Here is a 12489-nt window from a genome sequence, read left to right as displayed (position 1 = left end):
ATCCCTTACCCCTCCTGGATTCTAGAAGCAACTAGAGAAGAAGTCCTGGAGTCCCCACAGAGAGGCCTGGAAACCATATTCACACAGTAGGCTAGACAGAGAGGCTGATAGACTGACAGCATTAAAAAGCCATCCTGGAAGCTGGCAGGTTTATTTGGGGACAAGCAACATGGTTTCTGAGATAGGAAGATAAACTGTGGATCCCAAGACCTTGCAGTGTCACTCACCCTTATACGGCTTTATAGGGACAAGGCAAAGCACAGCTGGGGACAGAAGGACAGTCTTGATTAGATGACTTCATCCTGCAGCACCGCCTCTGCTCTGAACTGCTCAAGCTCCTCACTGTCCTCGCCTAGGGGGCACGGGTGGTACTCGGCACCTGGGGCCCTTTTCCGGGAGGAGCAGCAATGGTGCCAGAGGCTGCAGAGGCCATAGACAGTGGCCAGCATGACAACCCCTGAGCCCAGGAGCCAGCAGAAGAAGGTGGTGACAAAGGCAAGGTCCACAGGGCTGTCTGCCTGCCAGGGCTGCAAGGAGAGTGGGGCATGCAACATCAAGGTCTCCACTAGCAGCCGGGAGCCAGACACCAGCATCAGCCAGGCCCTGAGCACCCAGAATAGGGGCTGGTCAGGGGCCCAGACCTTGATGGTGAGCACTAGGGCCAGCAGGAAGGCAGGCAGCATCAGCATGGTGTGCACTTGGAACTCCAGGGCTTTCCTGTGCTCGATGAGGGCCACCATTTCCAGCACTATCACAACAAGGGCCAAGGCTGTGGCCGCCCACTCCAGCTTCATGTTCTGCTGCGCCAGCCATGCCTGGCTCATGAGATCCACCAGGGCACTGAGCTGGAAGGACGCAATGATGGTGGCATGCTGCCATGCATTGTGATGCTGGAAAGGCCTCCAACGGTCCTCCCAGTCTATTGGGAGAAAATGGTTGGTTCCAGGTGGGAAGAAGAACTCTCCCAAGATCAGTATCATGCTGGCTCCCATCTTCACCACTGCCTCTGCACGCACTCATTGCCACACCTCTGGCCTTGCTTGTCCTTTGGGAGGAGTGGGAGGAAGAGGAGCTTCTGCCCCCGTGAGAGGGCCCGGGACACTATCACTGCACAGCAGAGCCCAGTGGAATAGATGAGCAGGGCCAGAGTCAGGTGACCCAAGAGAGTGCCCACGCCTCAGCCAGCAGGCTGCTGGAGGGCCAGGGCTTGTGAGTGACTCTCCCCACCTCTTAACTCTCAGAAGAGGCCCTGTGGCCCCACCTCTGTTGCCCACACAGGGGGAGGGCACAGGCCCCACGTGGGCCCAAGTCATGTTCAAGTAACTGAGCGCTGGCCGGGCTCCTCCCTGATGGCCAGGTTCCAGAACAGGGCGGTACCGTTACGACAGACAGGAATCTGCTCCCTTCCTCAGCCCAGAGCTTGCATCCCACTGTTAGAAGAAGGCATGTGAAGTACTTGGCACCGTGGCGGTACAATAGATGGCACTCATTATCATGTATTACTACGTCAACTGGGGTGCCCTGGGTTTCACCAGCCAGTGAATACAAACCCAGGCTCACCACCATTGATGGCCAAGTTCCCCACCCTCACCTGAACCCCTATGTTCTGACCTTTCCTAGGTCTTTCCATGGCTATAAGGGAAGGGCTGTGACTCAGGTTCTGGATGTTGCTTTCTGCTGCACCCCTGCACTGGTGCTGTTTCTGAGCCTTGAGGCTGCAGCTGCAGGCCCTGACTGGGCTGCCCTGATAAGACACAGTGGTGGTGATGGAGCCACTGACACTCGGTTCCTCCTGCCCTGAGAGGCCAGGGCCACGTCTGCCTCTTGTCCTGGCCACCAGGTCTTGGCTCTGCCTTCTTCCTCCTTCTCTGAACAAACCCCTTACCCCTACTCTGCGCAGGGCCCTGCCTAGAGCAGGCATTGTCTTTGGGTTCTTGACATGTAGCAAAGGATACATAGAAGAGTTTAAAATCTCACGATGGAGGTTTTAAATGGCGTGGAGAGGACAACACCAAGCCCAGTAGAGACAGGGGCAGATAGGCTTCCACGTGGGGGAATCGGGGAAGAGGTGGCAGTTGAATCTGGTCTTGAAGGTTTAGGTATCGGAAGTGGAGGGCCCTGTGGTAAGAGATCACAAGAGGAAACTCTAGACTCAAGGACTGAAGCAGGGGGATGGGGGTGAGGCAGAAGGGGAGAAGAGGCAGGTCTGGGTGGGAGTGGGGGGCTTAATTATTGGACTACCCATTTCCATGGGACCAAGAGCCCCAGAGCTTGGGGCTGAGAGATGACCTGGGCAGGGGCTGTATCAAGTGAGCTGTCCATGGGAAATGCCTGGCAGCCTCTTCTGGGCTCTGTTTCTGGACTGTCTGCTGTTCATATGCCTCAGGTAGACAGGAGGATAAGCAATGTTCAGTGGTATGAGGAACATGGGGTGAGGAGAAGAGACCACGGGTCAAGGGGAAGAGAAGACTGGGGCAGAAGGAGAGAGTACATGGACTGGTCTCTTTTGGGAGTAGGTGAACAACCAACTGCAGAGTGCATCATGTGAAATGCTGGGCTGGAAGAAGCGCAAGCTGGAATCTAGACTGCTGGGATAAATATCAACAACCTCAGATATGCTGATGACACTACCCTCAGGCAGAAAGCAAAGAGGAACTAAAGAGCCTCTTGATGAAAGTGAAACAGGTGAGTGAAAAATTTGGCTTAAAACTCAACATTCAGAAAACTGAGATCGTGGCATCCGTTCCCATCACTTCATGGGAAATAGATGGGGAAACAGTGGAAACAGTGAGAGACATTATTTTCTTGGGCTTCAAAATCACTGCAGATGGTGACTGCAGCCATGAAATTAAAAGATGCTTGCTCCTTGGAAGGATAGTTATGGCCAATCTAGACGGTGTATTAAAAAGCAGAGACATACTTTGTCAACAAAGGTCCATCTAGTCAAGGCTCTGGTTTTTCCAGTAGTCACGTATGGATGTGAGAGTCGGACCATAAAGAAAGCTGAGCACCAAAGAATTACTGCTTTTGAACTGTGGTGTTGGAGAAGACTCTTGTGAGTCCCTTGGACTGCAAGGAGATCAAACCAGTTAATCCTAAAGGAAATTAGTCCTGAATATTAACTGGAAGGACTGATGCTGAAGCTGAAGCTCCAAAACTTTGGCCACCTGATGGGAATAACTGACCCACTGGAAAAGACTCTGATGCTGGGAAAGATTGAAGGCAAGAGGAGAAGGGGACGACAGAGGATGAGATGATTGGATGGCATCACTGACTCAATGGACATGAGTTTGAGCAAGCTCTGGGAGGTGGTGATGGACACGGAAGTCTGGCTTGCTGCAGGGCATGGGGTCACAAAGAGTTGGACACAACTGAGCGACTGAACTGAATTCTGAACAACCAACTGGATGCCCAAGCCAGAAACCAGGCCATTGTCCTAGGCTCCTCTCTTCCTCCACCCCCACAACCAGTCCCTTACCACATCCAGCCTGTTCTTCCTCCAGCAGAGGCAGACTTTCCTTTTCCTCTGACCACCCCATCTCAGCTCTCTGCTGGCCCATGAAAGCATCCTCCTGACCCTCACTGGCCTGTCCACCTCCTGGTTTCTCTTTTCTATATAGCTGCTAGACAGGGCCTGCTAGTATTCATAGCTGATGGTGCCATTTCCCTAATGAACATTCTTCAAGTGCCTTGTGTTGGCTGCAGGCTGGAGTTACATGGCCGGGCAAACAAGATCCTGTGTGGTCTATCCCCTTCTGTCACTCATGCCTGTATCCCACCTCCTACCAACATTATGCTTCAGCTCTTCTGAGTTCTCTGTATTTTTCTAGAACATTCCCATGCTTTTCATTGCCTTGGTCTTTGACCAGTTGGTTCTCTCTGTCTGCAGAATCCCCTCCTGCTTTATCTTCTTGGTAATCTTCTACCCAACACCACTTGATTAACCAGGGAAGTGACTCTCTGTTTTGACTGTACTCTGCCCAGGCTCACACAAAACCAGTTCTCTGTGTGTCGTATCATCTCTGCTGCACTCTGAAGCTGCTGCTCTCAGATACCCCTTCCAGAAAGGACTTGCTGCCCAGCTGCCCAGCTGCCCAGCTTTGGTGAGCTGACAGCTTCAGTTATAGTCTCCTTCAGGGTCAACCTCAGTGTTCCTGCTGACAGCACATCCTTTCAGGGTTACCTCCAGCCAGCTGCCCAATTAGGTGGTGTCATAAGAGCCCAGCCACTTCCCCCCAGCACCAGATCCTCTAGTGGGTGATGAGCAACGTGTGCAGGCAGAGACCCCAGCAGGCCTGCGTCATAGCTGGAGAATTCTCCCTGCCCACTCCAGCATCTTCCTTTTTCTTTTCACAAGTGCTACTCACCCGTGAAACTTTTAGACTCCTTATTCCATATTAGCATCTGTTTTTAGGAGTGGTTGGAGAAATTAGTCAGTAAAATGGAGTTTGAGAAATTATCACTCCATCACCAGGCTGGCAGAGAGGCCAACATCCCATGTGGTAGGTGGAGTATGAACAGCCCCCAGCACAGGTTGTTGGCCTCATCACTAAATATTTCACTGGTGGTGACTTGGGAGAATGTGTAGGTAGAGAATAACAAATTAGCCTGTGTGATGATTAGGCATTAAAAAGGTAGGCAGAGGCATTTGAAAGAAAAACATGTCTGTGTAATTGTACACACATGTGTGCACACACACATATGGATAAATGGGAATGAATAGTCGGGTTGATAACCTACAGGCACATCATGAAAAGCTGAGGGCAATAAACAAGCAACTGAAAATAAGCGTGAGAGCCTAAGGGTTTCTTTGGCAATTTACAAAGAATTCTTCATCTTACACAGTTGATGAAGAAAAAAGAGCTGGAGATGAAAGTCAGGATTTAATAGAGTGGCTGAGTAACATAATATGGCTCCAAAGATGGCTGAATACTCATCCAAGGCAGATCTGTGGGACACGAGGGATGGGGACTCTGGGTAGACACGCTGGAAAGTACCCAATCCCTGAATTTCTGCCTCCGAGTGATGTGGCAGGTAATGGGGCTGGCGACTCTTGGGATCATGCCTTGTTTCCTTTGCTGCAAAGGAGTTCCCGGTTAGAGGTCACATGGTCTGTATTTACATATTTCCTGTATTCTCTGGCTATCCCGCATGGCTTGCAGGATTCGTTCCCTGACCAGGGATAGAACTGTGCCCCCTGCAGTGGAAGCGCAGAGTCCTAACCACTGGACTGCCAGGGAAATCCGTGTTTCACGTAATCTTGATCCCCTGGCCATTGGGGCCTTGATGTTGGAGAGATTGTCCCCCGAGAGCTCGCTAATTCCTAGAGATAGCAAACAACTTCCCTGCAAGTGCACCTTTGATGTGAAAACCAGTCAGTCCAGAGGCCCCACATTCCCAACTCTCTCCTTTATCAAACTTTCACATACCCTGTTCTAAACCAGGCTATGGCCAGGTACCAATTAACGAGCATCCACCTCTATACCCCAGAGCCCAAGGAGACCATTCAAACTATCCAACCCTGAACTTACTCAGAATATCTATCCTGCCTTGTCCATTCCTTCTCACAAGAACTCCCAAAAGGCTCAAGTCATGCTCCGCCCCTCTTCTGCCTCCTGACCAACACTGGCCCTTCTTGAAATCTGTGAGTATAAATTTCTTCCTTCATGACACTCATTTTCATATCTGCAGATCTCACCATACTCAATTAAAACAAGTCCTTGGGGCTTCCCTGGTGGTCTAGTGGTTAAGAATCTGCCTGCCAATGCAAGGAACACAGGTTCGATCCCTGGTCCAGGAAGATTCCATGTGTCATGGAGCAACTAAACCTGTATGCCACAACTACCAAGCCCATCCGTGAGCCTAGAGCCTGTGCGCCACAGAAGCTCCCCACTTGCTGCAACTAGGGAAAGCCTGTGTGCAGCAACAAACACCCAGTGAGCCAAAAATAAATAACTTAATAAATTTCAAAAATCCTCAGTACAGTCTTAGAAAAGATATATGTTGTACAGGATTCCTCATCTGTGAATCAGGCATTCTATAACAACTAGTGCTGTATTTCATGCTTTATGGGCACGAAAGGCAAACCTACAAACCTATGTGAGTTATCTATCTCTGTGAGTCAAACTGTTGACTTTGAGGATAGAAGGGACCTAGTGCAATCAACCTGCTACTGTGTGACTGGTTGGTCTCCTCAAGGAGTAACACCACCCTGAGCATTGGTCTCTGTTGCTGGCAGATTGGACATTCAGAGGCTGCAGCAGCTAGACTGCCTTTGGTAAGAGTGAATACATGCCGTTGGGGCCTTGAGCAGCCTCTTTCTCTGCCATCATTGTTTACTTGGCTCATGCGTCCATCATGATGACAGTGGGGTGGCCACTGATAAAGGCTGCCCGTGTCACTTTGTTTGCTTGGCACCTCTCCCATGGTGAATGCCTCCCGGGACCACCGCTGGTACCGAGTGCTGCAGGTTGGACTTTCCAGAACCAGTTGCGGAGAGAGTTAGGCATGCAGAGTTGGAGCAGAGATTTCACTGGAGGGCAACGAGTGTGAAAAACAGGGGATGACAGGACTGAGCAGGGGCAGCCATCAGATGGAAAGGGAAATATGATAAACTGCCACCCAGTGGGGCAGTTCCAGAGCAAAGACTGGTACAAAGCTGGGCCCTGTGCCGCCATCTTGCTCAGCGATAGGCTGGGGCCCACCCCAATGAGATGAACAGCTGGAAGCCGTCAGCAGCCACACCCCTTGAGGCTGGTCAGCACATCTTTTTTTTTTTTTTTGCCCACGTCATTTGTTTGGCATGTGGGATCTTAGTTCTCAGACCAGGGATGGAACTCTCGCCCCCTGCAGTGGCAGCACAGTCTTAACCACTGGACCGTCAGGGGAGTTCCAGCATGTCTTTTCTTGAAGGAGGGTCTGGATGTGCGTCTTCTTTGTTTCCATGGGCTCAGACTCAAGAACCAGGCCTTGGGTCAGACCACAGGCGTGAGACCACACCACTGAGACCATGCAGGTGGTAGCTGAGGGCAAGGATAATTTAGAATGAAGGGTAGAGGAGGGAGGCGATGGGTCCCGGCTGTGGCCCCAAGACCAGACAGAGTGAATGGGGTCTCTATTTCATCCCCTTAACTTCCCTCTTGTAGGTTTTCGTGAAAGAGGACAGGCCGCCAGAGTCTGGCCCCTTGTGTGTGGAAAAGCGCGTCCATGCAGCACAAGGCACGCACTGAACAAGACACAGAGCTGCACTCCCTGCTTCTCCTTTGAGAAACTTAGAGATGTGAGATGAGATGACAGCCTCGGCATCTGGGTCCACGATCAAGGTCAGTTTCCAGTTTTGAGCTGAGCCTGAACAGGAACCCCTGGACATCTCTGTTCCAGAGCTCCCGTGGGGCTGGCAGAAACGGACGTGTCTGCATCGTGACACTGGTCCATCCCCAGTCCATTTGCCTCCCCTTTCTTTCCTGGCATTACTCACCAGCAGATTTTGTGCCTCTCAGCTCAGTCAGCCTCTGCTTCTCAGAGAACACCACTGGCACAATCTGTGTGGCATCCTCCGCTCTGCTCTTCGAGGGCACCTGTGATTGTGGTCTGACCTGCTGGCCAGCTGAGCGCCCAGCATGGCTGTCAGTAGTGTGCTTTGTGGCTGTGCCAGGGGCACTGGGATTCTGCATGTGTTCTCAGAGAGTATGGCCTGGGTAAACCACTTGGGGTGCAAAGAGTTCAATAAGCAGCCCGAGGGTACCTTCGTGAGATTATGACCCTCAGGGACAGCATGAGGCTGGAGGAGGGTGGCCTCCAGGTCCCTCAGTCCCTCTGCAGTGTGGACTCCACCTGGGCCCTATTTCCCTGAGGGCCAGGCAAGAAAAGAGAGATTCTGGGTTAGGTGCCAAAGACTGGGACAGGAAGAGGCCAGGAGAGCTGCAGCGCCTTCCGGACAAGAGCTGCGATCCAGAGCGCAGCTGGTGCCACAGAGGGACTGAGTGCTGGAGGCAGAGGGATCCTCTGTGGTCTGGCTGATGAACTTTCTAAATAACTTTAACTGAGGTATAATTGACATGTAAAGTTATATTAGCTTCAGGTGCACAGCATAGTGATTCAATTCTATACATATTGCAATACGATCACAATGCCTTAATATTTGTCACCACACAGAGTTTTCTTGAGATGAGAACTCCGAAGATCTACTCTTAGCAACTTCCAAATATACAATGCAGTATTATTAACTAAAGTCACCATGCTGTACATTGCATTCCCATGACTTATTTATTTTCTATCAGAGGCCTTTATGGTTACAGAGCAGGACTCCCAAAAGGAGCAGAGAGATAGGAATCCAATTGCCTCCCTCAGCCTCTCCAGGCAAAGCACGATATACCATGAGAGGTACTGGGGTCTCTACCAATTACCTACACTCCAGTCACCCTATGTAGTTATTGTCACCATATGTTCTATTGGGGGGAATCATGTGAAACTGCCATTTCTATAGATCAAAAAATAGTGAAATACTGACAATTTTATTTGGTCTAATTTCATATAGAGAGTTGAATTGAAATTGTGTGCTTAGTCGCTCAGTCGTGTTCGACTCTTCGAAATCCTTTGGACTATAGCTTGGCCAGGTTCCTCTGTCCATGGGATTTCCCAGGCAAGAATACTGAACTGAGTTGTCATTTCCTCCTCCAGGGGATCTTCCTGACCCAGGGATCGAATCCACATCTCTCGCATTGGCAGGTGGATTTTCTACCATTGAGAAGAAGTTAGAGATGTACATATATTCATTCCCAGAGTAGATGTCTACTTATGGACCTTCCCATAACCACTGTTCTAGAGCACTTCCTACTGACCAGGCATCAGACAGAAGTATTTCTCTGCATTCTGTACTCACAGCAGCCCAAAGAGTATTATCCCAGTCTTCCAGATGAAGAAGGAGGGACGCGTGACTACATCTGCCTGACTTACAAACCCATGTTCTTGACTCCTGCACAGACTGCCCTCCCAAAGTCCTTTGTGGCCTCCAGGGGCTGAAGTGGGGTTGGGGACTGCATATTTGAGTTAAAGAACTGTTCAGAGAGCTCTACAACAAGTGGCCACTATGTGACAGTCAGAGTCAGATATGTATAGAGTTCGTGTGCTTATTTAACTTATATGCAGAGTACATCATGAGAAATGCTGGGCTGGAAGAAACACAAGCTAGAATCAAGATTGCTGGGAGAAATATCAATAACCTCAGATATGCAGACAGCACCAACCTTAAGGCAGAAAGTGAAGAGGAACCAAAAAGCCTCTTGATGAAAGTGAAAGAGGAGAGTGAAAAAGTTGGCTTAAAGCTCAACATTCAGAAAACGAAGATCATGGCATCTGGTCATCCTCTCAGCCTCATCCATCACTTCATGGGAAGTAGATGGGGAAACAGTGGAAACAGTGTCAGACTTTATTTTGGGGGGCTCCAAAATCACTGCAGATGGTGATTGCAGCCATGAAATTAAAAGACGCTTACTCCTTGGAAGGAAAGTTATGACCAACTTAGATAGCATATTCAAAAGCAGGGACACTACTTTGCCAACAAAGATCCGTCTCGTCAAGGCTATGGTTTTTCCAGTACTCATGTATGGAGGTGAGAGTTGGACTATGAAGAAGGCTGAACGCCAAAGAATTGATGCTTTTGAACTGTGGTGTTGGAGAAGACTCTTGAGAGTCCCTTGGACTGCAAGGAGATCCAACCAGTCCATTCTGAAGGAGATTAGTCCTGGGTGTTCTTCGGAAGGAATGATGCTAAAGCTGAAACTCCAGTGAAGAGTTGACTTATTGGAAAAGACTCTGACGCTGGGAGGGGTTGGGGGCAGGAGGAAAATGGGACGACAGAGGATGAGATGGCTGGATGGCATCACTGACTCAATGGACGTGAATCTGAGTGAACTCCAGGAGTTGGTGATGGACAAGGAGGCCTGGCGTGCTGCGATTCATGGGGTCGCAAAGAGTCGGACACGACTGAGCGACTAAACTGAACTGAAAGCTTAAAAGGGATTCCCAGGTGGCGCTAGTGGTAAAGAACCCTGCTAATGCAGAAGTCGTAAGAGACGCAGGTTTGATCCTTGGGTCAGGAAGTTCCCCTGGAGAAGGGAATGGCAACCCACTCCAGTATTCTTGCCTGGAGAATTCCATGGACAGAGGAGCCTGGTGGGCTACAGTCCATGGGGTCGCAAAGAGTCGGACACGACCGAAGCGGCTTAGCATATAAAGCTAAAGAAGTTCGTGAGACCCTCCTTTTGGGAAAATAATACCCCCCAAAATCTTACTCTTGCAGATTTTGCATAAACGTGTCCATGTGAACATCTTGCTAAGGGCACTCCCCTGGCCTTAGAAGGAACTTGTGTAAAGGGTGCTGTAGATAAGCTTCATTATCAAGGCCCCTGATAGCTCAGTTGGTAAAGAATCCGCCTGCAAAGCGGGAGACTTGGGTTTGATCTCTGAGTTGGGAAGATCCCCTGGAGAAGGAAAAGGCTACCCACTCGTACTCTGGCCTGGAGAGTTCCATATATATATATAGTCCATGGGGTCACAAAGAGTCTGACATGACTGAGCAACTTTCACTTTCACTTCACTTCACTTCATCAAGGCCCCAGAGGGGCTCCTTTGGAAGCTGCTTTCACAGAGCAGGCCTGGGCAGAGGTCTCTGGTACAGCCAAGGAAAGTCTGCTGCTGCTGCTAAGTCGCTTCAGTCGTGTCCAGCTCTGTGCGACCCCATAGATGGCAGCCCGCTAGGCTCCCCTGTCCCTGGGATTCTCCAGGCAAGAGTACTGGAGTGGGGTGCCATTGCCTTCTCCAAAGGAAAGTCTAGTACCCCTGTAAGTTCCATCTTGGACCCAGGTTGTATAAACCCAGACTCCAGGTGGCCTGTGCCTGTTCCGCAGGCCAGACTCTGGAAAGGGGGTCCAGTGTCTTCAGCGTGGGCGTGGGGTGGGGTGGAGTGTGTATGTGGAAAGCCTTACACTTTGCCGTTGGCATTTCCTTGGCTGAGAGCTCAGCAGCTCCCACTTGTGGCCACTAGGGGGAGATGCTCCTCTGGGAACTGTGTGAAGAGCCTCATCCTCTCTGTCTCCCTTCCCCGGGCACATAGAGTCCCTGCGTCGCTCCCGCTGGCATCATCAGGCCCAGTTCTGCTGATGAGGCCTTGTCGGCATCCTGTGGCCTCCTGTTTCAAGGAACAACTCACACGGGGAGGAGCTACAGCAGATGGAGGGAACTTGTGGATTCTCCCTGCAGGGTATGAAGAGGCAACCTTTTCTTTCCTCAGGAGACTCTCATCCTCTACAAAATTCCATAAGTAAAAAGTTAGCTAAAAGTTTAAATCAGAAAAATAGAAAATTCAGTTCATGCTTGTTTTGTTGTTGTTCAGTCGCTGAGTCATATTCAACTCTTTGCGATCCACCCTGGACCGCTAAGGCTCCTCTGTCCTACACTATCTCCTAGAGATAGCTCAAACTCACGTCCATTGAGTCAATGACGCTATTTAACCATCTCATCCTCTGTCACCCCCTTCTCCTTTTGCCTTCAATCTTTCCCAGCATCAGGCTCTTGTCCAATGAGTTGGCTCTTCGCATTAGGTGGCCAAAGTATTGGAGCTTCAGCTTCAGCATCAGTCCTTCCAATGAATATTCAGGGTTGATTTCCTTTAAGATTGACTGGTTTGATCTCCTTGAAGTCTTCTCCAGCACCACAATTAGAAAGCATCGATTCTTCAGTACTCAGCTTTCTTTATGATCCAACTCTCACATCCATACATAACTACCGGACAAGCCATAGCTTTGACTATATGGACCTTTGTTGGCAAAGTGACGTCTCTGCTATCTAATACACTGTCTAAGTTTGTCATAGCTTTTCTTCCAAGGGGCAAGCGTCTTTTAATTTCATGGCTGCAGTCACACTCCAGAGTGATTTTGGAGCTCAAAAAAGTCTGTCATAGTGTCCAATTTTTCCCATTCAATTTGCAATGAAGTGATGGGACGAGATGCCATGATCTTAGTTTCTGCCAGCTTTTTCACTCTCTTCTTTCACCTTCATCAAGATGTTTTTTAAGATGTTCATCAAGTTCCTCTTCACCTTCTGCCATTAGGGTGGTGTCATCTGCATATCTAAGGTTGTTGATATTTCTCCCAGCAATCTTGATTCCAACTTGGTGATTCATTCAACCCAACATTTCGCATGACATACTCTGCATTAAAGTTAAATAAGCAGGGTGACAATATACAGTCTTGATGTATTCCTTTCCCAATTTTGAACCAGTCCATTGTTCTATGTCCAGTTCTAACTATTGCTTCTTGACCAACCTACAGGTTTCTTAGGAGACAGGTAAGACGGTCTGGTATTCCTATCTCTTTAAGAATATTCCACAGTTTGTTGTGATTCACAGTCCAAGGTTTTTTTTAGCATACTCAATGAAGCAAAAGTAGATGTTTTCCTGAAATTCCCTTGTTTTCTCTATGATCCAATGAA

General features: G+C 49.5%; 1 protein-coding gene across 1 annotated transcript; it reads right to left on the bottom strand.

Moving 5' to 3' along the window:
- LOC102181339 (transmembrane epididymal protein 1A-like) lies at window positions 288-980 on the bottom strand. Its single transcript, XM_005675258.2, has one exon. It carries the CDS (start codon window positions 978-980, stop codon window positions 288-290), a length of 693 nt encoding a protein of 230 aa, XP_005675315.2.

Source organism: Capra hircus, chromosome 1 (genome assembly GCF_001704415.2).
Source record: "Capra hircus breed San Clemente chromosome 1, ASM170441v1, whole genome shotgun sequence".
Lineage (NCBI taxonomy): Eukaryota > Metazoa > Chordata > Mammalia > Artiodactyla > Bovidae > Capra > Capra hircus.
This window is presented reverse-complemented; position numbering and strand designations above follow the sequence as displayed.

Bases quoted from the DNA above. Each gene is read 5' to 3' on its own strand.
- LOC102181339 (XM_005675258.2), bottom strand. From the start codon at position 980: ATGATACTGATCTTGGGAGAGTTCTTCTTCCCACCTGGAACCAACCAT.